This window comes from Schistocerca nitens, chromosome 6 (genome assembly GCF_023898315.1).
Source record: "Schistocerca nitens isolate TAMUIC-IGC-003100 chromosome 6, iqSchNite1.1, whole genome shotgun sequence".
In the NCBI taxonomy this organism is placed as follows: domain Eukaryota; kingdom Metazoa; phylum Arthropoda; class Insecta; order Orthoptera; family Acrididae; genus Schistocerca; species Schistocerca nitens.
In genome coordinates, this window is record NC_064619.1 from 581,198,676 (window position 1) to 581,226,454 (window position 27,779).

At 45.1% G+C, this 27,779-nt stretch overlaps 1 protein-coding gene across 1 annotated transcript in view; it reads left to right on the forward strand.

Annotated features, from left to right (window-relative positions):
- The first annotated feature begins 19,219 nt into the window (after positions 1–19,219).
- The window catches only part of LOC126263488 (neural-cadherin-like), a 412,393-nt gene continuing 403,833 nt past the window's right edge, over positions 19,220–27,779 (forward strand). The window contains exon 1 of the mRNA XM_049960581.1: positions 19,220–19,305. Within this exon, the coding sequence (XP_049816538.1) occupies positions 19,220–19,305 (86 nt within the window). The remainder of the gene's footprint in view (positions 19,306–27,779) is intronic.

Consider the following 27,779-nt stretch of genomic DNA (forward strand, 5'->3'; position numbering starts at 1 on the left):
ACATGTTCTGAGGCATCAAAGGATCACCAATTTAGTATTGGAGGGCAGCGTGGAGGGTAAAAATCGTAGAGGGAGACCAAGAGATGAATACACCAAGCAGATTCAGAAGGATGTAGGTTGCAGTAGGTACTGGGAGATGAAGAAGCTTGCGCAGGATAGAGTAGCATGGAGAGCTGCATCAAACCAGTCTCAGGACTGAAGACCACAACAACAACAACAACAAAGCAGAAATTTGAAACTTCTCGCAAATGGCGAGAAATGGGTACGTAAGTTGATGTACTTAATCAAGAACAACCTTATGATGCCATCACAAATCGATTAATATTTTATCGCTTTATGTTTACAGATGCCTAAGCTTATTGTATTACACCTATGGCTAAACACCTGAACCCCACTTGCTGCCACTGCCGTCTATTGCAAAACGGCAGAAGCAAAGTTGTAGACCTAATATTATTAGAGTTTAAGTACATCAACAAGCTAGCAGCCTGCTTATCGCTTTTAGAGCGAGAATTGAAAGGTTCAAAAATGGTTGAAATGGCTCTGAGCACTATGGGACTCAACTGCTGTGGTCATTAGTCCCCTAGAACTTAGAACTACTTAAACCTAACTAACCTAAGGACATCACACACATCCATGCCCGAGGCAGGATTCGAACCTGCGACCGTAGCAGTCGCACGGTTCCGGACTGCGCGCCTAGAACCGCGAGACCACCGCGGCCGGCAATTGAAAGGAAAATGATGCATGTTCACCCTTGGCGATAACCACATTGCTGGCGTAAGCTATCGCCAGCACATCGGTCGGCGAAGAGGTTGCAAGAAGATCGATAATAGGCGCTGAATCGAGCGCACCTATCAGGAGGAACATGTCTGAAAGAACAAATACCATCTTCATATATATTTATTTACACTCTTGCTCATAAATTAAGGATAATTTCAGAATGTGTTGCCACACACCGTGGCACTACACGCTAATAGCATAGGCACATAGAGAACACACACAACACAGATCTGTAAGCCCACGGTATTGGTGATAAGTTGAGAAAACCGTCCCGAAACACGTGTGCTACAAAACGCCACTGTTTCCTGTGCATGTACCCCGACATCAATATGGGATATAATCACCACGCACACGTACACAGGCCGTACAACGGGTTGGCATACTCTGGATCAGGTAGTCGAGCAGCTGCTGGGGTACAGCCTCCCATTGTTTCACCAGTGCCTGTCGGAGCTCCTGAAGTGTCACAGGGGTTTGAAGACGTGCAGACATATGTCAACCGAGAGCATCCCAGACGTGCTCGATGCGGTTTAGGTCTGCAGAACAGGCAGGCAACTCCATTCGCCTGATATCGTCTGTTTCAAGGTACTCCACGATGGCAGCTCGGTGGGGCTGTGCGTTATCACCCATCAGGAGGAAGGTGGGACCCACTGCACCTCTTAAAAGGCGGACATACTGGTACAAAATGACGTCCCTATACTCCTGACCTGTTACAGTTCCTCTGTCAAGGACATGCAGGGGTGTACGTGCACCAATCATAATCCCACCCCACACCATCAAACCACGACCTACATACAGGTCCCTTTCACGGACATTAAGGGGTTGGTATCTGGTTTCTGGTTCACGCCAGATGAAAACCTGGCGAGAATCACTGTTCAGACTATACCTGGACTCGTCTTTGAACATAACCTGCGACCACTGTTCCAATGACCAAGTACTATGTTCTTGACACAAGGCTTTACGGGCTCTCCTGCGACCAGGGGTCAGTGGAATGCACCTTGTAGGTCTTTGGGCGAATAAACCATGTCTGTTCAGTCGTCTGTAGACTGTGTGCCTGTAGACAACTGTTCCAGTTGCTGCGGTAAGGTCCCGACCGAGGCTACCCGCAGTACTCTGTGACTGTCTGCGGGCACTGATGGTGCGATATCGGTCTTCTTTTGGTGTTGTACACTGTGGACGTCCAGTACTGTAGCGCCTGGACACTTTTCATGTCTGCTGGAATCGTTGCTATAATCTTGAGATCACACTTTGTGGCACACGGAGGGCCCGTGCTACGACGTGCTATGTTAGACCAGCCTCCAGTCGCCCTAGTATTCTACCCCTCATAACGTCATCAATATGTGTTCTCTGAGCCATTTTCAACACACAGTGACCATTAGCACGTCTGAAAACGTCTGCACACTTACTCGCTGCACCGTACTCTGGCATGCACCAACACACATCTGCGTGGTGGACTGCTGGCAGCGCCACCGAGCGACCACCACAGGTTAAATGCACCGCGTGGTCATACCCCGAGGTGATTTAAACCCGGAAACCGCTCAGCACAGCGTTGTTTCGCCATGTATCAACGTTATCCTTAATTTGTGAGCATGATTGTAGTTACGGTTCACCGACCATTTGACCACCTTCTGCTGTGCGGATGCACAAGCAGTGCCCGAACTCTTGCGGCAAAAAGTCGCGAGTAATGAGTATAGTGGGCAGGGCACTATGAATATAGTGCGGGACAATAAGTTGGGAATGTGGATCTCACGGGAGGCGTGCCAGGGATACGTCCCTGCAGTCGCACTATCCTCTGTGTCCTAGGTGACTCAGATGGATTTGCCGGCACGGTAGCTCAGCGTGTTCGGTCAGAGGGTTAGCTGCCCTCTGTAATATAAAAACTGAGTGACTGGATCAATAATGAACTTCAACGGGCGTCAGGGGACGTCCGCCACGAACAATTACAACGAACTATAACGAACAAAATGAGATTACAAAAAACAATTTAAAAAAAAATGAATAGAGCGTCTGCCATGTAAGCAGGAGATCCCGGGTTCGAGTCCCGGTAGGGACACACATTTTCAAGTGTCCCCGTTGACTTATATCAACGCCTGTATGCAGCTAGTGGGTATTCATTTCATTGTAATTTCATGAAGGTTTCTATTTACGATTATGAAATTGGTTATCCACAACACGTAAACCTTCGAAGGAAGTCATATTTGAGCTCCACCAGCAGCTGGTGATGGAATTGTCCTGTAATCACTTCCACTTTCGATCATCACCAGGCAACATAAAATTTATTATATCTGCCTGTCTGGTAAGTTTTTACTCTGGCGTCAAAAAGTAAAAACCATCTTGTGTCACTGAAACCGACGTCCACCGTAAAACGCATGAATATTGGGAAGAATCTTAATACACTGCTTAGCGTTCCGCAAACAGGAACGTGGAACCTGTATGCGGATAGTGCATTCAAATTTTTTAACTGTATTGGCGGCAATTTCGATGTCACAGGACGGTTTTTTATTCTGCGTTTTCAGGCCACAGTAAGAACGGTGCGATTCAGCTCGATGAAATAATTTTAGGTTACCTGATGACCTTTTTATCGAAACTGGAGTGAATATAGATCTATTTCATTGCCCACTCTTGGTTGTTCTCAAATATTTCTCTTTCAAATATTTATTTCTGTGCGGCACATCGTGACTGTGCAACCATATTAACATGACCCTGGAACATCGCCCTTGGTCTTTCGAAGCACGGGAATAGGTATCCTGGAATGGTGAGTCTTGGTACTTGTTAATATACACTGATGGGAAGTGTAGAGTACATGTGTAAGCTCATAAGGCGACGCTTGCCGCATGACAACAGGGCACCCTTCAGGCATATGGTGGAGGTATCCTTATATTGCGGATGTTCAAATGGCATGAAATGAGCTCTTTGGTAAGTGTGCCGTCGTATCTCTTCTCTTCGATGATTCCTCTACAGCAGTCTGCTGGTGACCTGCACTTTTCAGTAAAACGATGGACCCTCGCATCACTCATGAGAGGGTGTTCACATGTGATTCAGTGGTGTCTTTGTACGTCTACCATCGTCTCTCTGCTCACTAATGATATGCATTCGTTTGTTGCCTAACAAAACTGTTACCCCGATCTGCAGTTTTCAGTAGGACAATACACTACCACATTGCTACATCGTTGGAGGTATCCTCATATAGGGGACGTTTGCAAGGTACGAACGCAGTCTCTGAAACGTCTCTATTCGTCTCTCTATGCACTGATCGTGTGCAGCCTTTCTTTCCCCTTTAGCGTTTCTTTGCAAATCCTATACATCTCAGTAAGACAATGCGCCACCATGTCGCTGCCGATTTGTCACGGATTGTAAATGTGGTATCTGGTGTCTGTATATAATTAAGGTAAAGACGGCCTATGATATCTCCAGTGTGGATGGACAGCAAGCTCAAACTCTTACGGGAATCAGCGAAAAGCCGCGAGTAATGAGGACAATGGGAAAGGGGCACTACATTAACAGTGTGTGGATAAGTTGAGAATTTGGGTCTGATGGGAGGCGTGCTGGGGTAGTCCGCTCATTTGCGACGACCACTGTGTGTAGATTGCTTAGTGGTCTGGGCATCTGCTTAATAAGCAGGATACCCACGTTTGAATCCTAGTCCGGCACAAATTTTCAAATTTCCCTATTGATTTAAATCAATTCCCACTTACAGCGAACGTCTGGAATTCCCTTGTGTCTTGTGGCTGATTGGCTGTAGAATCACTGTATGAACGCCAGATGTTTGTGTGGCTCGTCATGTAACCTGACTTCAGACATATTATAGTGCATGTGGTACGACACTGAGCGAGCCATGAACAATCTCTGTGAATTGTGAAGGCGGTCGGGAGCAACGGTGGTTCCCCAATGCTTTGTGTCTCTCGTGGAGTGCATGGTTCGAAGGACGCTACCCGCTACTAGATAGATGCCTCTTATTCAGGATGATGCTGTAGTATACAGAGAAGTTGCAGCATTAGAAAATTGTAGCGAAATGCAAGAAGATCTGCAGCGGATAGGCACTTGGTGCAGGGAGTGGCAACTGTCCCTTAACATAGACAAATGTAATGTATTGCGAATACATAGAAAGAAGGATCCTTTATTGTATGATTATATGATAGCGGAACAAACACTGGTAGCAGTTACTTCTGTAAAATATCTGGGAGTATGCGTGCGGAACGATTTGAAGTGGAATGATCATATAAAATTAATTGTTGGTAAGGCGGGTGCCAGGTTGAGATTCATTGGGAGAGTGCTTAGAAAATGTAGTCCATCAACAAAGGAGGTGGCTTACAAAACACTCGTTCGACCTATACTTGAGTATTGCTCATCAGTGTGGGATCCGTACCAGATCGGGTTGACGGAGGAGATAGAGAAGATCCAAAGAAGAGCGGCGCGTTTCGTCACAGGGTTATTTGGTAACCGTGATAGCGTTACGGAGATGTTTAGCAAACTCAAGTGGCAGACTCTGGAAGAGAGGCGCTCTGCATCGCGGTGTAGCTTGCTCGCCAGGTTTCGAGAGGGTGCGTTTCTGGACGAGGTATCGAGTATATTGCTTCCCCCTACTTATACCTCCCGAGGAGATCACGAATGTAAAATTAGAGAGATTAGAGCGCGCACGGAGGCTTTCAGACAGTCGTTCTTCCCGCGAACCATACGCGACTGGAAAAGGAAAGGGAGGTAATGACAGTGGCACGTAAAGTGCCCTCCGCCACACACCGTTGGGTGGCTTGCGGAGTATGAATGTAGATGTAGATTGTGAACGTACTTAAGCCGAGTGCCACTATAATTTCTTGAGCGCATGTTCCTTCGCCCATCGTTGTCCTTATGAAGCCACACTTTGGTGATTCTCTAACATTTCTGCGTTCCTTTTTTTTTTTCAGGTTTTCTTATGTCGCTGGTTGCGCTTGTGTGTGTACCGAATCTGATGTCGCAAAAATCTGTGTAAACGTCGCGATAGTAAAAGACTCAGTGACACTGCGCAGCCGTTATTCTTACATCCTGTATAAAGCGCGCGCAATTTTCCCAGGTCTGTCGCATGGTACTGTGCGGGGAGTGGAGGAAGCTACTCTGGGCCGGCCGGTGTGGCCGTGCGGTCTAGGCGCTTCAGTCTGGAACCGCGTGACCGCTGCGATCGCAGGTTCGAATCCTGCCTCGGGCATGGATGTGTGTGATGTCCTTAGGTTAGTTAGGTTTAAGTAGTTCTAAGTTCTAAGGGACCGATGACCTCAGATGTTAAGTCCCATAGTGCTCAGAGCCATAGTGCTCAGAGCCATTTGAAGCTACTCTGGTCCCACACATTGTATGTGGAGACGAGTGATCAACAGAGAATAAGCTCTCTCACGCATTGTAGCTACTAAATCTGTCCTCTGTTCTTCGTTCCCACTGTCTACGTACATAGACTACGCTGTGCATTCGTTTCCTTTCTCGATAATGAGCCGCCACGATTGACTAGAAACCGTTTCAGCACTCAGTTCTACGCAAAAAAAAGAAAAAAAATTGATTTTCAGTAGCGGTTACTACAGTCCAAATGCTCACAATATTGTTTAATCGTCAAAATACTAAATTCTCAAAGTCTCCCGACTTGTACCAACTCAGGACTAGCTCAACCATAAACGAAAGAAAAGTTCTCAGACGTGTCGAATCTGCCGAAGATATTATTCTTACTTCCCGACAGTGAATTGTCTGTGCTCTCTAAGACAAGAGTCGTTTTCAGTGTGTGTCCTGTGAACAAGGCGAATTTAATCTGTACGTCGTTAGCCTGTTTGCTTTCCCTGTCTACGGCTGTGCTTGAAAATGAAAAAACTTGTGTGATGTTAATACCTCGCAGAATGGCAGGGCGACATTAATATCGTCTTGAGGGGCCTGAAGTTTAACGGCATCAGAAACTATCGAGTTTGTTATTGGCTCTACCTGCTGCAGTAAATTTTTCATTAGTTTGCTTATGTTATTAGCAAGGGAGATATTTCGTGCACTAGTCGAATTTATTTCCAGTCTGTCGCTGATGCGTTTACTAATTGGCTGGCTCGCCGATGGAGTAGTTCTGCAGTTACCACAATCGGACGGGACGTGAAATTTTTAACATTACGCAAGTAAATTGCAGTTCGTAAATATTCAGAGTACGTGTAGTCCCCGTACATTTTAATTAAATTGAATTGACGTATAGAGATGCAGCTACAGTGATTGCATTCCGTACTAGATATCGCTGACAATGGAAACATGACACTGATATTTGACATTTCGAATCAGGCTGTTCGAGCTAAAAGCTACTGTATGGAATGACGTGTCACTGTGGCCTCCTTTTTTTGTCACACACACACACACACACACACACACACACACACACACACACACACACACAATGGTTCTTCTCCGCTTTTGCGTGAAGCATCAAATAGTTTCCCTTTTCCCTTATAAAATATCAGCCTGTTTAGAGTTTCAAGACGAAGCATTTTTAAACTGTAGTCGCACCTGACGTGTAAGCTGACGAACGGTACAACGTAGCTCTTATTTTATTCTCGTAGTGCACTTATTTTACTGTCGTAACCTTTTTTTTTTTCTTACGGAGTGCTTATAGTTTAAATCACGTATGTGCATCTTTTTCTTAAGACGTAGGATAGAGGAAAACGGAAAACGATTCGAAATTTGCCAGTGTTGATGTGCAAGGTTCGCAGGAATCTTTCGGGTTTAGCATTCTGTGGACAACTAGGCCATTAGAGACAGAACCCAGTCTCCCATTGAACAAGTTTGGGGAAGCAAACAGAGTGTGTCCATTTGCTATAACTGGCTCAGGGAAAAAAAAGACCAAAAAAGTGTTAATTCCTGGCTGTTGGAAGAAGATCTGGACGCCTTTTCTCCCGAATATGGGACCGTCACAGTAACTACTGCTCCACGTCGCTCCGTATGGGTGTGGAAAATCGCCTAAAAACGCTAATGCGTCTTGCTGACCTGCCTGATCGTGCTGCTTTATTCGAATAGGGAGAAGAAGGGGTCTGTAAATGGCCATTATTCCCCGTTCATTAAGAGGATTAAGTGTACAGCGTAATACGGCATCCTCTCATTTACCGAACAGATTCTTGCCAGTACGTTCCGTGGTTACCCCTGTATTTAGCAGTGGCAAAGCGGATGTTGTATTTAGTATCTTGCGCAGATCCTCTTACACAGTTCGACACTCGTTTATGAAGCCGTGCTTGTGCTTATGGAAATCTTGCCAGCTAAGTGACTGCACTGATAATTGACAAAAGGGGCAGTGTGATTCTCGCTATAAATTTGTGAACGACACAGCCAGAAATAGACCTCGGCTACGTGTGGTTATGCCAAAGCTTCCAAGTCTAGCATAGTATACTAAAAATGGCTCTATGACACTTTCGGTTGATACTAACAAGGGAACCTCCCCATCGCAACCCCCTCAGATTTAGTTATAAGTTGGCACAGTGGATAGGCCTTGAAAAACTGAACACAGATAAATCGAGAAAACAGGAAGAAGTTCTGTGGAACTACAAAAAAAATAAGCAAAATATACAAACTGAGTAGTCCATGTGCAAGATAGGCAACATAAAGGTTAATGTAAGCTCAGGAGCGCCGTGGTCCCGTGGTTAGCGTGAGCAGCTGCGGAGCGAGAGGTACTTGGTTCCAGTCTTCCCTCCAGTGAAAAGTTTAATTTTTTTTTTCAGTTTATGTGACAAACTCTTATGTTTTCATCACTTTTTTGGGAGTGATTATCACATCCACAAGAAAACCGAAATCGGGTAAGGTAGAAGAATCTTCAAGTTAGGTGGGTCGACAACATATTCCTGTCATGTGACGCACATGCCGTCACCAGTATCAAATAGAATATATCAGACGCGTTTTCCTGTGGAGGAATCGGTTGACCTATGACCTTGCGATCAAATGTTTTCGGTTGCCATTGGAGAGGCACGTCCTTTCGTCTACTAATCGCACGGTTTACCGGTGCGTTCGCAAAACACAGACACCAAACTTATTACAGTGAACAGAGACGTTAATGAACGAACGGACAGATCATAACTTGGCGAAAATAAAGAAATTAAAATTTCGAATGGAGGGAATATTTGAACCAAGGACCTCTCGCTCCGCAGCTGCTCACGCTAACCACGGGACCACGGCGCTCCTCAGCTCACGTAGGCCTTGATGTTGCCTCTCTTAGCCACGGACGACTCAGTTTGTATATTTTGCTTATCTTTTCATAGTTCCGCACAACTTCTTCCTGTTTTCTCGATTGATCCGTGTTCAGTTTTTCAAGGCCTATCCAGTGTGCCAACTTATATCTAAATCTGAGGGGGGTGCGATGGGGAGGTTCCCCTGTAAGGATGATGAATACGGTTTATGTAATATGGACGGATTTTTTTCATACAGGGAGTGAACATTTATATGAACGCTCCGCAAGGCAAATAAAGAGTCCATTTGTTTGCTAGTGTAACTCTCATCTACGTTTTTCTCCTTGACAGTGTCTGCCCAGAATTCGTTCTTTCTTGAGGAGGGAGAGACAGGGGTGATGCGTTCTGCCATGACTTCTTCCTCTGTGCCATACTCTTCATCCAAGAGTAGCAGTCACAACAGACGACCTCAGTTTTTTGTTGGATATGTCCCTGTCTGTATTCACCTACTTTGCTTTCCTCGACGTTCTGCGGGAAACCTCATTTCGTTCTTTATCAGTCCAATTATTTTCAGCATCCTTCTGTAAAACCACGTCTCAAACGCTTCGATTCTCTTCTCTTACGATTTTCCCCAGTATCCATGACTCACATCCCCACACTACTGTGCCTCGGGGAAATTACTTCCTCCAGTGAATATTTGTGCTTGATATTCTTGTAGCTTGGAACGTCGTCTTTGTCAGTGTTATTCTGTATCCTGTACCCTCCTTGCTTCGCCCGTGATGCATTATATTGCCTCCGAGGCAGCAAAATTCCATCACTTCGACTACTTCGTCGTCTTCAATTACGATGTTGGGTTTATCGCTAATCTCATTACTACTACTCTAAATCCGTATTCTGTGCTCATTAGACTGTTCATTCCATCCAAAAGGTCTTATAATTCTTCCTCAGTTTCACAGAAGACAGCAATGCCATCAGCGAATTTCACCATTGATGTCCTCTCACCCAGAATTTTAATCCAGCTTCTGAATCCATTTCCGTCAATGCTTCTTCGATATGGAGGTTAAGCAGAAGAGTGGAAATATTGGACCTGTCTCGTCCCCTTTTTAAACTGAGCACTTCTCTTTTAGACTTCCATTCTTACTCTTCCATCTTGGGTCTTGTAATTATTGCACGTGTCCTCGGAGTCTTTCGCGACGGCATACATGAATAAAACGTTCTCGGATTTCCAGCCGCGTCAGTTCGAATAAAATCCTCGAGCTTTCGATGACCATCTCCGCCATCGTCGTCAGGAGTTCACTGACTGCCGGGGCTGTTGTTATTTTAACACCTGAACAATCAGGTAGGCTGGCAGCGGCATGCTACGCCGCTCTTCAGCCATAGAGTTGACAATAACAGTACAATAATGGAGAATTAAAATGAACATAGTGACGGGCAAAAAATAGTGGTCACAGACACACAAAAAACACGGAGCCGTTCACACTCGACGAGAAAGACACTGAAAACACGTTGACACGGCGCACATAACACTGATGAATACGATGGCACAAGTGAACGTAGAAGCGTGACGGCGGACACTAAAAACACAAAACGACGTCACACACACGAGACACAGATGGCGATGATCTCCGGCGCGCGAAAGTCCACGTAGCGTGTGCGAGTCCGGGGACCTGCCAAGAGGGGAAGGCGGGTGGAGAGGGGAGAACAGAGATGCCAATGGCTGAGGAGATGGAAGGAGGAGTAGAAGGACAGGGGAGGGGAGGCCCGGGGAAGGAGTGGGGAGAAGGGGAGGATGGATGGAGAGTGCCCAGAGGAACAGATACAGGAAGAGGGAGGGAGGATCAAAGTTGGTAGGAGGGGTAGATGGAGGGGTGGAGGACATCATCAGGGAGAGGGAGCTGGCGGAAGCCACCTTGGGAGAGGGTAAGGAGGGTGGAGAGATGGAGACCGGGTGGGACGTGGGAAAACAGGCGTGGCAGCGGGCGGGGGTGGGAGAGGATCGGAGAGACGAGCGGGTGAAGAGGATCGAGTTTACGGGAGGTGTACAGGATCCGTATCCTTTCAAGGAAAAGGAGGAGGTGGGGGAAGGGGATGAGATCGTACAGGATCCGCGTAGGGGAGGGGAGACGGATGCGATAGGCGAGGCGGAGAGGATGGCGTGCAAGGATTTGGAGGGATTTATAAAAGGTAGGGGGGGGGGGCGGAGATCCAAGCCGGATGGGCATAACAAAGAATAGGGCGGATGAGGAATTTATAGGTGTGGAGGATGGTGGAGGGGTCCAGACCCCACGTACGGCCGGAGAGGAGCTTGAGGAGACTGAGTCGGGAACGTGCCTTGGCTTGGATTGTCCGGAGGTGGGGAGTCCAGGAGAGGCGACGGTCGAGGGTGACGCCAAGGTACTTAAGGGTGGGAGTGAGGGCGATAGGACGGCCATAGATGGTGAGATAGAAATCAAGGAGGCGGAAGGAAGGGGTGGTTTTGCCTACAATGATCGCCTGGGTTTTGGAGGGATTGACCTTGAGCAACCACTGGTTGCACCAAGCGGTGAACCGGTCAAGATGGGATTGGAGAAGGTGTTGGGAGCGCTGTAGGGTGGGTGCAAGGGCAAGGAAGGCGGTGTCATCGGCAAACTGGGAGAAGGTGGACTGGGGCTGACGGCGGCGGCATGTCCGCCGTGTGCCGGGGCTGCTACGGTTTCTCGCTTATATAGACATAATACATCAGCAGCAGCCAATCAGATCGATCCATTGTGGCGCGCGCGCGTAAGTTGACCCGGACAGCTAGCGGGGCTGTTGCCCGTGGCAGCACCGGTGACGTCAGGTGGCGCCAGGGGCAGGCGCCACGTTTGAAACTGCCGCTCCCTCGTCGCGCATCTGTCTCTGCTTTCTATCGATGTCCAACGCCCGCTCCCATGCCCTGCTGAGTTTGTATCCCTGGTCTCTGTTGAAATGGTTGTTGTTTAAGCGAATCTCGGTCGCTTCCTTTATAACGGAGTCCCAATATGTAGGCGCATGAGCCAACACTTTTGTATTTTCGAACTGTATTTTATGTCCGTTTTCTAGAGAATGCTCCGCTATGGCCAACTTCTCCAGCTCCCTTTGTATTATACGGCGCTTGTGCTCAGTACAACGCTCAGCAACCGTGCGAATTGTTTGTCCGATATACAGGGTTATTACAAATGATTGAAGCGATTTCACAGCCCTACAATAACTTTATTATTTGAGATATTTTCACAATGCTTTGCACACACATACAAAAACTCAAAAAGTTTTTTAGGCATTCACAAATGTTCGATATGTGCCCCTTTAGTGATTCGGCAGACATCAAGCCGATAATCAAGATCCTCCCACACTCGGCGCAGCATGTCCCCATCAATGAGTTCGAAAGCATCGTTGATGTGAGCTCGCAGTTCTGGCACGTTTCTTGGTAGAGGAGGTTCAAACACTGAATCTTTCACATAACTCCCCAGAAAGAAATCCATCGGTTTTCCAATCTCCTGTTTAAGAAATGCCGAACATCATGATGGAAGTGCGGTGGAGCACCATCCTGTTGAAAGAAGAACTCGGCGCTGTCGGTCTCCAGTTGTGGCATGAGCCAATTTTCCAGCATGTCCAGATACACGTGTCCTGTAACGTTTTTTTTCGCAGAAGAAAAAGGGGCCGTAAGCTTTAAACCGTGAGATTGTACAAAACACGTTGACTTTTGGTGAATTGCGAATTTGCTGCACGAATGCGTGAGGATTCTCTACCGCCCAGATTCGCACATTGTGTCTGTTCACTTCACCATTAAGAAAAAATGTTGCTTCATCACTGAAAACAAGTTTCGCACTGAACGCATCCTCTTCCATGAGCTGTTGCAACCGCGCCGAAAATTCAAAGCGTTTGACTTTGTCATCGGGTGCAGGGCTTGTAGCAATTGTAAACGTTAAGGCTTCTGCTTTAGCCTTTTCCGTAAGATTTTCCAAACCGTCGGCTGTGGTACGTTTAGCTCCCTGCTTGCTTTATTCGTCGACTTCCGCGGGCTACGCGTGAAACTTGCCCGCACGTGTTCAACCGTTTCTTCGCTCACTGCAGGCCGACCCGTTGATTTCCCGTTACAGAGGCACCCAGAAGCTTTAAACTGCGCATACCATCGCCGAATGGAGTTAGCAGTTGGTGGATCTTTGTTGAACTTCGTCCAGAAGTGTCGTTGCACTGTTATGACTGACTGATGTGATTGCATTTCAAGCACGACATACGCTTTCTCGGCTCCTGTCGCCATTTTGTCTCACTGCGCTCTCGAGCGCTCTGGCGGCAGAAAAACTTTATGAGTTTTTCTACGTATCTGTAGTGTGTCGTGACCATATGTCAATGAATGGAGCTACTGTGAATTTATGAAATCGCTTCAATGATTTGTAATAGCCCTGTACATACTGCCACATTCACAGGGTACACCGTACACACCGGACACTCGAAGAGCAATGTCGTCTTTTAACAGGGCGCAACATATCTCGTAACTTGGGGGCGGGCCGGAACACTGTGTCTTAGCAACGTTTATGCAGCAGTATGGCTGGAGTACATTCCGTTTGGCCTCTTCTACTGATTCACCAGGTGTCTTTCGTCGGCGGCCCTTGAAAGCGTTTGCGTTTTCTCTTTTGCTGTATCCATTTTCCCCGAAAACACGTTATAAGTTCGGCAATTCAGACTGTAGGTGGTCGTCGTCAGAGATAATCTTGGCCCTATGAACCAACGTGTTCAGGACAGCTCTCTTGTGTACAGGGTGGTGGAAACTATTGGCGTTCAAATACCGATCAGTGTGTGTTCGTTTCCGGTACACGACGATGCCGGAGATGGTCATCGAAAGCTCGAGGATTTTATTCGAATTGACGCGGTTGGAAAACCGAGAACGTTTTGTTCAATTATTGCACGTATTACACGTGAGCCAACAGCTTTACTTCGTTTGGATCCTAGACGACCGGAAAACCGTGGCCTTGACATACGAGTCCAGATTTCAGTTGGTGAGAGGTTGATGGAAGGGCTCGAGTGTGGCGCAGACCCTGTGAAGCCATGATCCCAAGCTGTCAACAAAGCACTGTGCAAGCTGGTGGTGGCTCAATAATTGCGTGGGCTGTATTTACACGGAATAGACTGGATCCTCTGGTCCAACTGAACTGATCATTGATTGGAATAGGTTATATTCGGCTAACCGAAGACCATTTGCAGTCATTTATGGACTTCATGTTCCCAACAATTATTGCACGTATTACACGTGAGCCAACAGCTTTACTTCGTTTGGATCCTAGACGACCGGAAAACCGTGGCCTTGACATACGAGTCCAGATTTCAGTTGGTGAGAGGTTGATGGAAGGGCTCGAGTGTGGCGCAGACCCTGTGAAGCCATGATCCCAAGCTGTCAACAAAGCACTGTGCAAGCTGGTGGTGGCTCAATAATTGCGTGGGCTGTATTTACACGGAATAGACTGGATCCTCTGGTCCAACTGAACTGATCATTGATTGGAATAGGTTATATTCGGCTAACCGAAGACCATTTGCAGTCATTTATGGACTTCATGTTCCCAACAATTATTGCACGTATTACACGTCAGCCAACAGCTTTACTTCGTTTGGATCCTAGACGACCGGAAAACCGTGGCCTTGACATACGAGTCCAGATTTCAGTTGGTGAGAGGTTGATGGAAGGGCTCGAGTGTGGCGCAGACCCTGTGAAGCCATGATCCCAAGCTGTCAACAAAGCACTGTGCAAGCTGGTGGTGGCTCAATAATTGCGTGGGCTGTATTTACACGGAATAGACTGGATCCTCTGGTCCAACTGAACTGATCATTGATTGGAATAGGTTATATTCGGCTAACCGAAGACCATTTGCAGTCATTTATGGACTTCATGTTCCCAACAATTATTGCACGTATTACACGTCAGCCAACAGCTTTACTTCGTTTGGATCCTAGACGACCGGAAAACCGTGGCCTTGACATACGAGTCCAGATTTCAGTTGGTGAGAGGTTGATGGAAGGGCTCGAGTGTGGCGCAGACCCTGTGAAGCCATGATCCCAAGCTGTCAACAAAGCACTGTGCAAGCTGGTGGTGGCTCAATAATTGCGTGGGCTGTATTTACACGGAATAGACTGGATCCTCTGGTCCAACTGAACTGATCATTGATTGGAATAGGTTATATTCGGCTAACCGAAGACCATTTGCAGTCATTTATGGACTTCATGTTCCCAACAATTATTGCACGTATTACACGTCAGCCAACAGCTTTACTTCGTTTGGATCCTAGACGACCGGAAAACCGTGGCCTTGACATACGAGTCCAGATTTCAGTTGGTGAGAGGTTGATGGAAGGGCTCGAGTGTGGCGCAGACCCTGTGAAGCCATGATCCCAAGCTGTCAACAAAGCACTGTGCAAGCTGGTGGTGGCTCAATAATTGCGTGGGCTGTATTTACACGGAATAGACTGGATCCTCTGGTCCAACTGAACTGATCATTGATTGGAATAGGTTATATTCGGCTAACCGAAGACCATTTGCAGTCATTTATGGACTTCATGTTCCCAACAATTATTGCACGTATTACACGTCAGCCAACAGCTTTACTTCGTTTGGATCCTAGACGACCGGAAAACCGTGGCCTTGACATACGAGTCCAGATTTCAGTTGGTGAGAGGTTGATGGAAGGGCTCGAGTGTGGCGCAGACCCTGTGAAGCCATGATCCCAAGCTGTCAACAAAGCACTGTGCAAGCTGGTGGTGGCTCAATAATTGCGTGGGCTGTATTTACACGGAATAGACTGGATCCTCTGGTCCAACTGAACTGATCATTGATTGGAATAGGTTATATTCGGCTAACCGAAGACCATTTGCAGTCATTTATGGACTTCATGTTCCCAACAATTATTGCACGTATTACACGTCAGCCAACAGCTTTACTTCGTTTGGATCCTAGACGACCGGAAAACCGTGGCCTTGACATACGAGTCCAGATTTCAGTTGGTGAGAGGTTGATGGAAGGGCTCGAGTGTGGCGCAGACCCTGTGAAGCCATGATCCCAAGCTGTCAACAAAGCACTGTGCAAGCTGGTGGTGGCTCAATAATTGCGTGGGCTGTATTTACACGGAATAGACTGGATCCTCTGGTCCAACTGAACTGATCATTGATTGGAATAGGTTATATTCGGCTAACCGAAGACCATTTGCAGTCATTTATGGACTTCATGTTCCCAACAATTATTGCACGTATTACACGTCAGCCAACAGCTTTACTTCGTTTGGATCCTAGACGACCGGAAAACCGTGGCCTTGACATACGAGTCCAGATTTCAGTTGGTGAGAGGTTGATGGAAGGGCTCGAGTGTGGCGCAGACCCTGTGAAGCCATGGTCCCAAGCTGTCAACAAAGCACTGTGCAAGCTGGTGGTGGCTCAATAATTGCGTGGGCTGTGTTTACACGGAATAGACTGGATCCTCTGGTCCAACTGAACTGATCATTGATTGGAATAGGTTATATTCGGCTAACCGAAGACCATTTGCAGTCATTTATGGACTTCATGTTCCCAACAACGGTATCATGTCACCGGGACACAATTGTTCACGATTGTTGGACAACTTGGTTGTGGAGATGAAGCAACGATTAGTAAAACTAATCAATTATTCAAAAACAGTCTTAATCGCATTTATTATTATTATTATTATTATTCCGCCAAACGGTTTCAACCCGACGCAGGGGTCATCTTCTGGGCGTTTACACCATTGGTCGACTGCTGGTGGTGTCACTCCTGTCTACATAACATACTACTAACATACTATAGTTTCCTGCCGTTTTGTAGACAGGAGTGACACCACCAGCAGTCGACCAATGGTGTAAACGCCCAGAAGATGACCCCTACGTCGGGTTGAAACCGTTTGGCGGTATAATAATAATAAATGCGATTAAGACTGTTTTCGAATAATTGTTCACGATTGGTTTGATGAAGTGAGACTGTACTTCATGTACTGTGTAACCTCCCCACAGAAATGTAAATCTAATCTTACTCAAATGGAAATGGACCTAGAACTAAGTGTAACCTCCCCGTAATTACATTTAATCACAACGACAATAAATCAGAAATAGCAATCTGACCCAGGTATAAGCTCCCCACAAAAATGTAAGTCAATTCAATGATAATGAAATCTCAGTCATAATGAAAATGCAAATAGACCGAAATGTCGATCTTTAGGCCCTGATTAAACTCAAGTTCTTACCTCAGTAAAACTGCATCTGCTCTTATTTTTCACCATAGCTCGGAGGAAATGCATCGCAAAAATTTTGAATTTAAGGGAAACTTTTCTTTAAGGAAATGGAAGGGAAATATTCTTTCAAAAAAGGATTCTTTGTTAGAAAATGGTTGGTTTAAAAACAAAATTATTATTGGGGGGATTCTTGAACAAATTAGTTACAGTTAATTTACATTACATTATCAAATGTGCGCAATGCTGCTTCAGTACCTTATTTAAAAAATATACCTCGTCCTGAATCTTGACCAGAGTGCCATGTCGACGCCCGCCGACTCCTCACACACAACTGCTGACTCCCTACATGCAACTGAACTCTCTCGCAACTAGATCGCAACTGCCACTACTGCGACTCTTGCGCAACTCGTCCGCGACTAGGAACGACAAATAGCTCTGTGGTCAGAGACTCCGCAATGCCTCGCCATCGCCGCCACACAACATACGTGTTTCAACTGTTACAGGTACGCACTGGTTGCTAATTTAACTCGTTTCGTTAATTCACAAGCTCATTCTTCCACCCGGTATAACTGCCTATAGCGTTCCTACATCTGACTTCTTTAATCCTGGCAGTAATCTACTCCATCTCATTCCACTATGGCCTGCTACCGCTCCGTTGACAGTGATACTTAAGAGAGGGCCGTCGAATTACAAGCTCGCCCTTTCGCGCGGCGAGCGAATAGAATTAGCTTTTCTGTCGCTCGCATTCCTTTCTGTACTAGTTGATGTTTTCCCACCATTCAAAGAGCGAGGTAAATATTAGCTAGATGAAACAATACACAATAAAACGCCAAACAGGCCGCTGTTATGCCGTGAACAAACACAGTCGCTGTTATACTGTACTGTTAAAGTTGTTAAACGCAGCCCTTTATCGTGTTACTGACTTTCATGTTTATTGCGTGAACTGGCTTTACTCTTCGCGTGCTGAAACGTAAATTAAAGCCTATTTATAAGTAGAAGGTTGTTTTAGGTCATCAAATTTACATATTTCTTCATGACCTCGAACGTTTTAGATGAAAGGCTGAGGCACTGTCCTATTTGGGGCGGTGGGCCCTTGGCTTTCTCTGATTTTTGAACTGCCTTACGCAGCAGCTGTTAGAGCGAAAGATCAACCAGTTCTAAACAGATCTGTCCATGTACTACCAGAAGAACGTCTTATGAAACAAAAAAGGGAAAAATGCAGTGCAGTGGACAATGTCACTTATTATGATACTGACAGTGTAACATAAAGTACACGTGTCATGTGGACATCGTGTTAAGTCCCCTGACAACCTTTTTGGCAATGTTACCTCAAATATAATCTTCTTCTTTCCCTTCTTCTTCTTTCTAAAGTGGGGAAGGCTTAGCAAGTACTCGTAACTATATTCATCCCGCGAATGGACTAGTTAGCGGTTCATACAACCCCCTCAAGCATAGTTTTAATGAGATTTTTGCTTTCTCGTTTGTTCTTCTGACTAAAAGTTTAATGGTACAGCATATAGTTTCACATGCCTGATTATGAAGAAATTTCCCTGCATCTATGCAGCCTTGTTACGTAGAGATAACAATGAGGACGTTCGAAGTGTGCATATCGGCAGGCGAAAGTCAAATGAGCACAATAGGTTTCTGCGCAGTTGGCACGTTATTTTGCGCGGCCTCTACCAGTCTATACAATAAATAAATCGCCGAGTGGCTGATGCGTTTTTCCAAACTGAGCTAAGGGAAGTAGTGACAGGTTACTAGAAAATCCCTGCTCGCCGATATAATATATGGGAGGGAGAGGCATAGCACTTGACGCTTTTATCGCAAGGAACCCGCCGTATGCGTCACTGGCCTGAATAATTCATACGGGGGCTCTCACGCTGTCGATGGCACCGACGCGAGGGGTGACAGTTGGCGAGAAGGAGCGACGCTCTGTCCTGCTTACACCAGAGGCGGCGGAGGCAGCAGCAGCGCGCATGCGCAGTTGCGGAGCACAGTGGCGTTCCCCCCCACCCCCCTCCCCCCTTCCCCCTGTTGGCGCCCTTGTAATTTGTCGGACAAAAGACGCGCGGACTGCGGGCCGCGGCTAAATAATGGCCGCCCTCGCGCGCGCCGTGTCCGGCATCTGCAGACGCGGCTGCCTTTGTGCGGCGCCAGCAGCCGAGCCGCAGGTAGCAAAGTGAGTACGCGGGGCCGGCTGAGCTGCGTGTCTGGTTGAGCCCGGGCAGTGCGCGCGGACACGGGCGGGTTCTAATAGCGTGCACTGCGGTAATGCCGCACGCCACCCTCCGTAACCTTCCCCACTACCACTACCGCCACCGCCATCTCCCTCTTCTGCCTCCTACTCTCATCCAGTTCTCGCTTGCGCGGTACAAACAGTCGGATTATGTGGACTTTTCGGTTATCAAAATGTCCCTAATAGCTGACAGAGAAAACACACTGAGGGGCGATTGTATAAAGCATTTGATATTAACCCTTTATTTGGCAGTGTTGCTCTCAAGAAACATCAAATTTACGTTGGCCTTATGGGACAACAAATACTTCCCAGTGCCCTTTACTGGCATTGCTGCCTCCCAAGGTTACTTAAAAGGGAGGTTGGGCCCGAAGCTAAATCGGCTGTGATTGGCTGGCTCAGTGACGTCACTGTAGGAGCAAAGCGAGGCTGCGGCTAGCGCAGCAAGCGACTCTTACTAAGGACAAGCAACTACTTATAACACCAATAAGTTCTCAGGAAATTATTTAAAACAGTTGATTTACCTGTTTAGATGTTTGCAGTAGAAGAAGAGTGCCACTGTCTTGATTTCCGTTTCTGTGCTGCTGCTGCTTTATGCATTTTATGCTTCGTATTGAGGAACCGCATACGAATGAAAAGTCGTGTTCTGACATACAGTTTTATAACGTGTGACGAAAATTCCGGGTATTTAGTTTGGACAGCAGTGCATATTGTTTTCACTATATTTTTTTCCTTGGAAATACTACCCAATCCATTAAATTCATTAAAAATTAGTTGAAACTGAGACACCTTATGTAGCCACTCATCTGTTGGAACTGTAAGCCCACCGCGAGATAGAAATTCAATCCAACCATAATTTTCATTCGTTGGAGGACTTAAAATATCAGCAGACGGCGTTCCCAGTGTCTTGTCACAGTTCTTTGCACGATATGCAATGTAGCCAGCCAGGTAACGGAATCCTTCTGCAGAGCAGTCACATCCCTCTTTGACAGCAGATTCTTCTGGTGCAGGTTGAACAGGAAAGTTAATATCTCTTAGCTCTTTTTCACCATCTATCATTTGCAGTGCTTCGCTCATGTCAGGCAAAATTCCTGTGAACAGATGTGACGTCAAAAATCCGTCACACTCAGCGGCCTCTACTGATGTATCACTTGACAGAGGAATGTCATGAGCATTGTGTCCCAGCAGTAACAGCTGTAATCGATATTTTACTTCTGTTGGAGAAGGGTTGAAATGGAAATGACCAATTCCTCTGATCTGTGAGAAAAATTTTCCAGTGCATCCTGCTTCAATCTTGCAGTTAAAATATATGTTATTTGTAGTGGCTGAAGATCTGAAGCCGGCCGGAGTGGCCGAGCGGTTCTAGGCGCTACAGTCTGGAACCGCGCGACCGCTACGGTCGCAGGTTCGAATCCTCCCTCGGCATGGATGTGTGTGATGTCCTTAGGTTAGTTAGGTTTAAGTATTTCTAGGGGACTTATGACCTCAGCAGTTGAGTCCCATAGTGCTCAGAGCCATTTGAAGATCCGAAAACAGTCCAAATAATGACCGAACAGTTGTCATAATGCCTTTCTGGAGTGGGAGCAAGTGATTAGCATTGCCTACGCGCTTTTTTTCGGCACACGTATGCAGTTCTCTCAATATTCTTTCTTGAACATCGTTATGTATCCCATAACCACATGATAACACATTCTTATTGTACTTCCGAGCATTCAGAATGTCAAATGCGTCGTTTGCTAATTGAAAAAAATTTGCTGCTTCCTCTTCTTCAGGCATTAGGTACTTTATGGCTTTAGCTGTGGTACTCGAAAAAAGTTGCATTGCCAAATAAACCCTTTGACGCTCTCTCCCCTTGACGCTGAGATGAAGCTGTGACAGTTTAGGACACAACTTCATTTCACTCCTATCTAATGCGAGCAGTCTTTCTACAATAGATTTATTAACACTTTTCCCACTTGGAAGCTTTAGTCCGTCATGCAAAAAGTGGTTCCTCATTAATTTAAACAAATGCGGAACATCTGAAAACACCCAGATTCGTTTATTTTCATACTGCGGATTGGAAAAGAAGGAATTTGTTTCTGTCACATTAAAATCTTTCCAGACAGATCGATTTTTTGTTCCAAGGTCGCACACTACCGCAACAACATCGTAACCAACATCTTGTACAGAGCAGATAATACTGTTTAACCGATCAGCTGTTATTTGTGTGTCAAAATCATAGTAAATGGGTTGCTTCCACCCAGAAAACAAACCACGTACCATAACAAATAGAACGTTACTGTGTGGCCCTACAACACGATCTTCAACAGGATCATAAATAATATTGCTGTCTACATTCATTTCGTCGAATGATAGCACACACACACGTTCAGTTTTTGTCAGTACAGATGAGTGGGCTTTCATTAGTTGCAAAACGTCTGTCAGCACACCAGGAAAGCATCTGAAAGAGCGTGACGTCCATCTCTTAAGTGTTGACAGTCCTGGAAGTGGGAAACCGACCTGATTTCTTAAAAACAAATAACACTTCCTAGAAACAGCACGAAGTGTAACCGCTTTACAAATATCTTCCCTTTGCCATTTTGCTCGTTTCTTTCCACTCAACAAGCAGTTTATCTGTGTTTTCGAAAACAATTTGCCTAATATTTGAGTCACTTTCTCCTGTACTTCCTTCTTTTGACACTTTTGTGATATTTTATTTTCTCACCACAAGCTTAAACTTTGAGTTTCAAACGCTTCTCACTACACCTGAGATTTGCACACATAGCTGTCAGTCTGCGGTTGCTGTATTCTAATTCTTCTATACGTTTACAGAGTTCGCTGATCTCTTTACTATCAGTGTCACAGTCATCTGTCGCTGTTGACTAACCAGGTGCTCAATTGAATTTTTCATTGTCTTTCTTGCCTGCAACCTGTCTGCCCTATTCGGAGGAACTGTGTCATCAGGGCCTGAATTTCCACTAACACTGGGAACCCTTCCTGGTATATTCACACTAGACACTGCGTCTGGTTTAAGTGTTTTCTTCGGCGGTAGATTGAGAAGTTCTGCTCGCAAGTCACGTAGATAATCATCGGATGTGAAATGCAATGAACAAACAGTTGACGTCGCAACATTGAAGCAATCTTTTCGGTGGCGCTTCATAATCCAGGCCTTCTGCACTTTAACGTCTTTTGGGAACGAATGATAAATTATATCCGGGCCTTTTGTCTTTCGGCTGTACGACAGACACCCTGTTACAGCAAACCCAGGCATTTTAACGCAACACTTTTACAAATCACCGCAACAACCGTCATGCGCAGAACGACGAAATATTCGCCGATCTGCGCAGGCCATTTGCCCCCCCCCCCCCCCCCCCCCTGCTGCCACCAGGCAACGTTCCTTTACATACTGCGAATGCCAGTTGTTGTAATAGTTCAAGGTTTTCCACACTAGATGGCAGTTTGTGCAGTGGTGTTACAGAGGGTGTCTTGTTTTGGTTCTGAAAGAGTGGATTCCAATAAATTGGCAGTAATCTTAGCAGATTTTCTTCAAGAAATACCCAGAGGTGAGTTTACAGCAGAAATATTTCAATCCAATATTGTTTTCAATTACGTAAGTAGTGTTGTTGTTGTTGTGGTCTTCAGTCCTCAGACTGGTTTGATGCAGCTCTCCATGCTACTCGATCCTGTGCAAGCTTCTTCATCTCCCAGTACCTACTGCAACCTACATCCTTCTGAATCTGCTTAGTGTATTGATCTCTTGGTCTCCCTCTACGATTTTTACCCTCCACGCTGCCCTCCAATGCTAAATTTGTGATCCCTTGATGCCTCAAAACATGTCCTACCAACCGATCCCTTCTTCTAGTCAAGTTGTGCCACAAACTTCTCTTCTCCCCTATCCTGTTCAATACCTCCTCATCAGTTACGTGATCTACCCACCTTATCTTCAGCATTCTTCTGTAGCACCACGTTTCGAAAGCTTCTATTCTCTTCTTGTCCAAACTATTTATCGTCCATGTTTCACTTCCATACATGGCTACACTCCATACAAATACTTTCAGAAACGACTTCCTGACACTTAAATCTATACTCGATGTTAACAAATTTCTCTTCTTCAGAAACGATTTCCTTGCCATTGCCAGTCTACATTTTATATCCTCTCTACTTCGACCATCATCAGTTATTTTACTCCCTAAATAGCAAAACTCCTTTACTACATTAAGTGTCTCATTTCCTAATCTAATCCCCTCAGCATCACCCGATTTAATTTGACTACATTCCATTATCCTCGTTTTGCTTTTGTTGATGTTCATCTTATATCCTCCTTTCAAGACACTGTCCATTCCGTTCAACTGCTCTTCCAAGTCCTTTGCTGTCTCTGACAGAATTACAATGTTATCGGCGAACCTCAAATTTTTTACTTCTTCTCCATGAACTTTAATACCTACTCCGAATTTTTCTTTTGTTTCCTTTACTGCTTGCTCAATATACAGATTGAATAACATCGGGGAGAGGCTACAACCCTGTGTCACTCCCTTCCCAACCACTGCTTCCCTTTCATGTCCCTCAACTCTTATAACTGCCATCTGGTTTCTGTACAAATTGTAAATAGCCTTTCGCTCCTTGTATTTTACCCCTGCCACCTTCTGAATTTGAAAGAGAGTATTCCAGTTAACGTTGTCAAAAGCTTTCTCTAAGTCTACAAATGCTAGAAACGTAGGTTTGCCTTTTCTTAATCTTTCTTCTAAGATAAGTCGTAAGGTTAGTATTGCCTCACGTGTTCCAACATTTCTACGGAATCCAAACTGATCCTCCCCGAGGTCCGCTTCTACCAGTTTTTCCATTCGTCTGTAAAGAATTCGCGTTAGTATTTTGCAGCTGTGACTTATTATTAAACTGATAGTTCAGTAATTTTCACATCTGTCAACACCTGCTTTCTTTGGGATTGGAATTATTATATTCTTCTTGAAGTCTGTGGCTATTTCGCCTGTCTCATACATCTTGCTCACCAGATGGTAGAGTTTTGTCATGACTGGCTCTCCCAAGGCCATCAGAAGTTCTAATGGAATGTTGTCTACTCCCGGGGCCTTGTTTCGACTCAGGTCTTTGAGTGCTCTATCAAACTCTTCACGCAGTATCTTATCTCCCATTTCATCTTCATCTACATCCTCTTCCATTTCCATAATATTGTCCTCAAGTACATCGCCCTTGTATAAACCCTCTATATACTCCTTCCACCTTTCTGCCTTCCCTTCTTTGCCATCTGAGCTCTTGATATTCATACAAGTGGTTCTCTTCTCTCCAAAGGTCTCTTTAATTTTCCTGTAGGCAGTATCTATCTTACCCCTAGTGAGACAAGCCTCTACATCCTTACATTTGTACTCTAGCCATCCCTGCTTAGCCATTTTGCACTTCCTGTCGATCTCATTTTTGAGACGTTTGTATTCCTTTTAGCCTGCTTCATTTACTGCATGTTTATATTTTCTCCTTTCATAAATTAAATTCAATATTTCTTCTGTTACCCAAGGATTTCTATTAGCCCTCGTCTTTTTCCCTCCTTGATCCTCTGCTGCCTTCACTACTTCATCCCTCAGAGCTACCCATTTTTATTTTACTGTATTTCTTTCCCCCATTCCTGTCAATTGTTCCCTTATGCTCTCCCTGAAACTCTCTACAACCTCTGGTTCTTTCAGTTTATCCAGGTCCCATCTCCTTAAATTCCCACCTTTTTGCAGTTTCTTCAGTTTCAATCTGCAGTTCATAACCAATAGATTGTGGTCAGAGTTCACATCTGCCCCTGGAAATGTCTTACAATTTAAAACCTGGTTCCTAAATCTCTGTCTTACCATTATATAATCTATCTGATACCTTTTAGTATCTCCAGGATTCTTCCAGGTATACAACCTTCTTTTATGATTCTTGAACCAAGTGTTAGCTATGATTAAGTTATGCTCTGTGCAAAATTCTACTAGGCGGCTTCCTCTTTCATTTCTTCCCCCCAATCCATATTCACCAACTATGTTTCCTTCTCTCCCATTTCCTACTGACGAATTCCAGTCACCCATGACTATTAAATTTTCGTCTCCCTTCACTACCTGAATAATTTCTTTTATCTCGTCATACATTTCATCAATTTCTTCAGCATCTGCAGTAAGTAGTATAAAACTTTTATGTTGCCTGTGAGCAACATTGCCCATAGTTGGGACATGTGCCATTAGTATATTACATATGCTTACGGCGTATATTCAAAACAATAAAATCGTGACACTTGCAAGCTCATTTTGTGGTGTCCAACCACTCTCAACAGTAAAATGATTGGACAGCAATGAAAAAAGGAGAATTGATGCGCCCTGTCCCAGTATTGTACGTCAGTACAACAAGCATACCGTATGGGAGGAGTTGATCTTGCTGGTATGCTGATAGAGCTCTACAGAGTACCAATGAAAACTAGGTGCTGGTACATGAGACTGTTTGGATTTATGCTAGATCTGAGTGTTGTAAATGCCTGGCTGGCATTTCGAAGAGAATCTCTGGGCAAGAAGGCCTCACTGAAGTCATTCAGGGCAGATTGCCAATGGTTTGATGTTTTCTGGAAAAAAGAAAGTAGGAAGGCCCTCTTTTTTTCTATAATATGTATAAATGTGGTCTACTGCTGGCAATGTTACTTGTAAGCAACATTTCATAATTTTCATAATTTTTGTCAAAAATTTCTAAAACTAACTGAATTGTATTTCTTTTAGCATAATAAATAAATATAAGCATTGAAAATTTTTTTTGTTTTTATTTTCACCATTTGCCAAATAAAGGGTTAAATTAACACAGGAAATTTAAAAACGATAATCACAGATTATATCGGCTTGGGGTAGGACCAACTTTGAGTGGCGAAAATTCGCGGATCAAACTAAAGTTCACATAGAATCGTCAGTTTACAGTGTAGTGACAATACAAAACAACGTTTTTGTTACTGTAGGTTAATTCTTACAAAGAAGAAGACAGCAACCAGCCACTATTAATACTGCTATTTAGGTAAATAGCGCCGTTACCGGTTTCGAACTGGCTACTTCATCATCAGACGGCTGTTCACATGATTTTCAAGATACATTTTACATTATCGTCCGTTTTTGATTTTTTATTCTCCCACTGTTTCGAAGTATTTTTGGTGTGTTGTTGCCCTACAGTAGAAAACATTGTTAGAAGCGCCCTATATGAAAATAACTAACCTCCAAATGATGAAATACAGAGTAAAGAAATATGTGAGGTTAAGTGGTTATGGTACTTACTTTTGTTCTGTGCAAATACAAATTGAAATGATAGAAAAGTTGTTATTAACACGTAAGCACGTTACTCCAATTCTGCCGAAGCTCGAAATATATTTTCCCGGCACTAAGGTTAGGTTAAGGAAATTATCAGCTGTGTACATAATGAGGGCAGATAATAACTGACCTCATATAAATTCTTGGAGACATCTCGTAATTTATGTGATTAGTTTAGAAGCATTTTATAGACACTCAGCGGCGTAGTAAGAAAGAAAAATTCTAAATTTTTTCTGTGAACTGTTTTGTTGATTTTGACAGCGGCCAATAATGACTGAACTTTTTTTCGCTTACGCCAGAGTCCCGCAGGGTCGGCGTGGTTACAACGGATTTGGCAGTGTTAGTGTTAGGGATGGCCGGATGCCCTTCCTGTCCTGCCGCCACCCCCCCCCCCTCCCCCCCAGGACAGAATCAAGAATCAGTGTTCCCCAACTGCCTGCGTCTAGTGTAATCGTGAAATAGTGCGGACGTGTTGCAAATGTCTGCGACGCGTGTAACTGAGGCGCAACGTGGGGACCAGCCCGGTATTCACGTAGCGGGATGTGGAAAACCGCCTAAAAACCACATCCAGGCTGGCCGGCACACCGCCCCTCGTCGTTAATCCGCCGGGCGGATTCGATCCGGGGCCGGCGCGCCTACCCGAGTCCAGGAAGCAGCGCGTTAGCGCTCTCGGGTATCCTGGCGGGTCCAATAATGTCTGAACATCTCTTATAAAAGTGTTCTCACTCTCTCATGTTAAGTAGTAAAACTATACAATGGGTTTTATTTTTTTTTAACCATGGAACACGTCAGTAAACTGCTATGAGAACTGCACGCACGTTGATGAATGAAACGTAAGCAAGTATAAGTGAAATTGTAACGTCCCCTTAGAAATATTAATGATTTACTGTGCTGATAAACCTTTTACATTATTTGATTTTCAAACAGCTGAGCAGAACTGAACGTACTCAGACATTTCAGTCTTTACCTATTCTGATTAACACAAAACTGACACACAATATTTTTAGCGCAACGCAATCTGACTTTTAATAATTCCTACAAAAGAATGGCCCTAACAATAACCTATACCTTTCATGAATAACTTACCTCATAAAAATCTTCGTTACTCGAACTACTGCAATACAGCGAGCG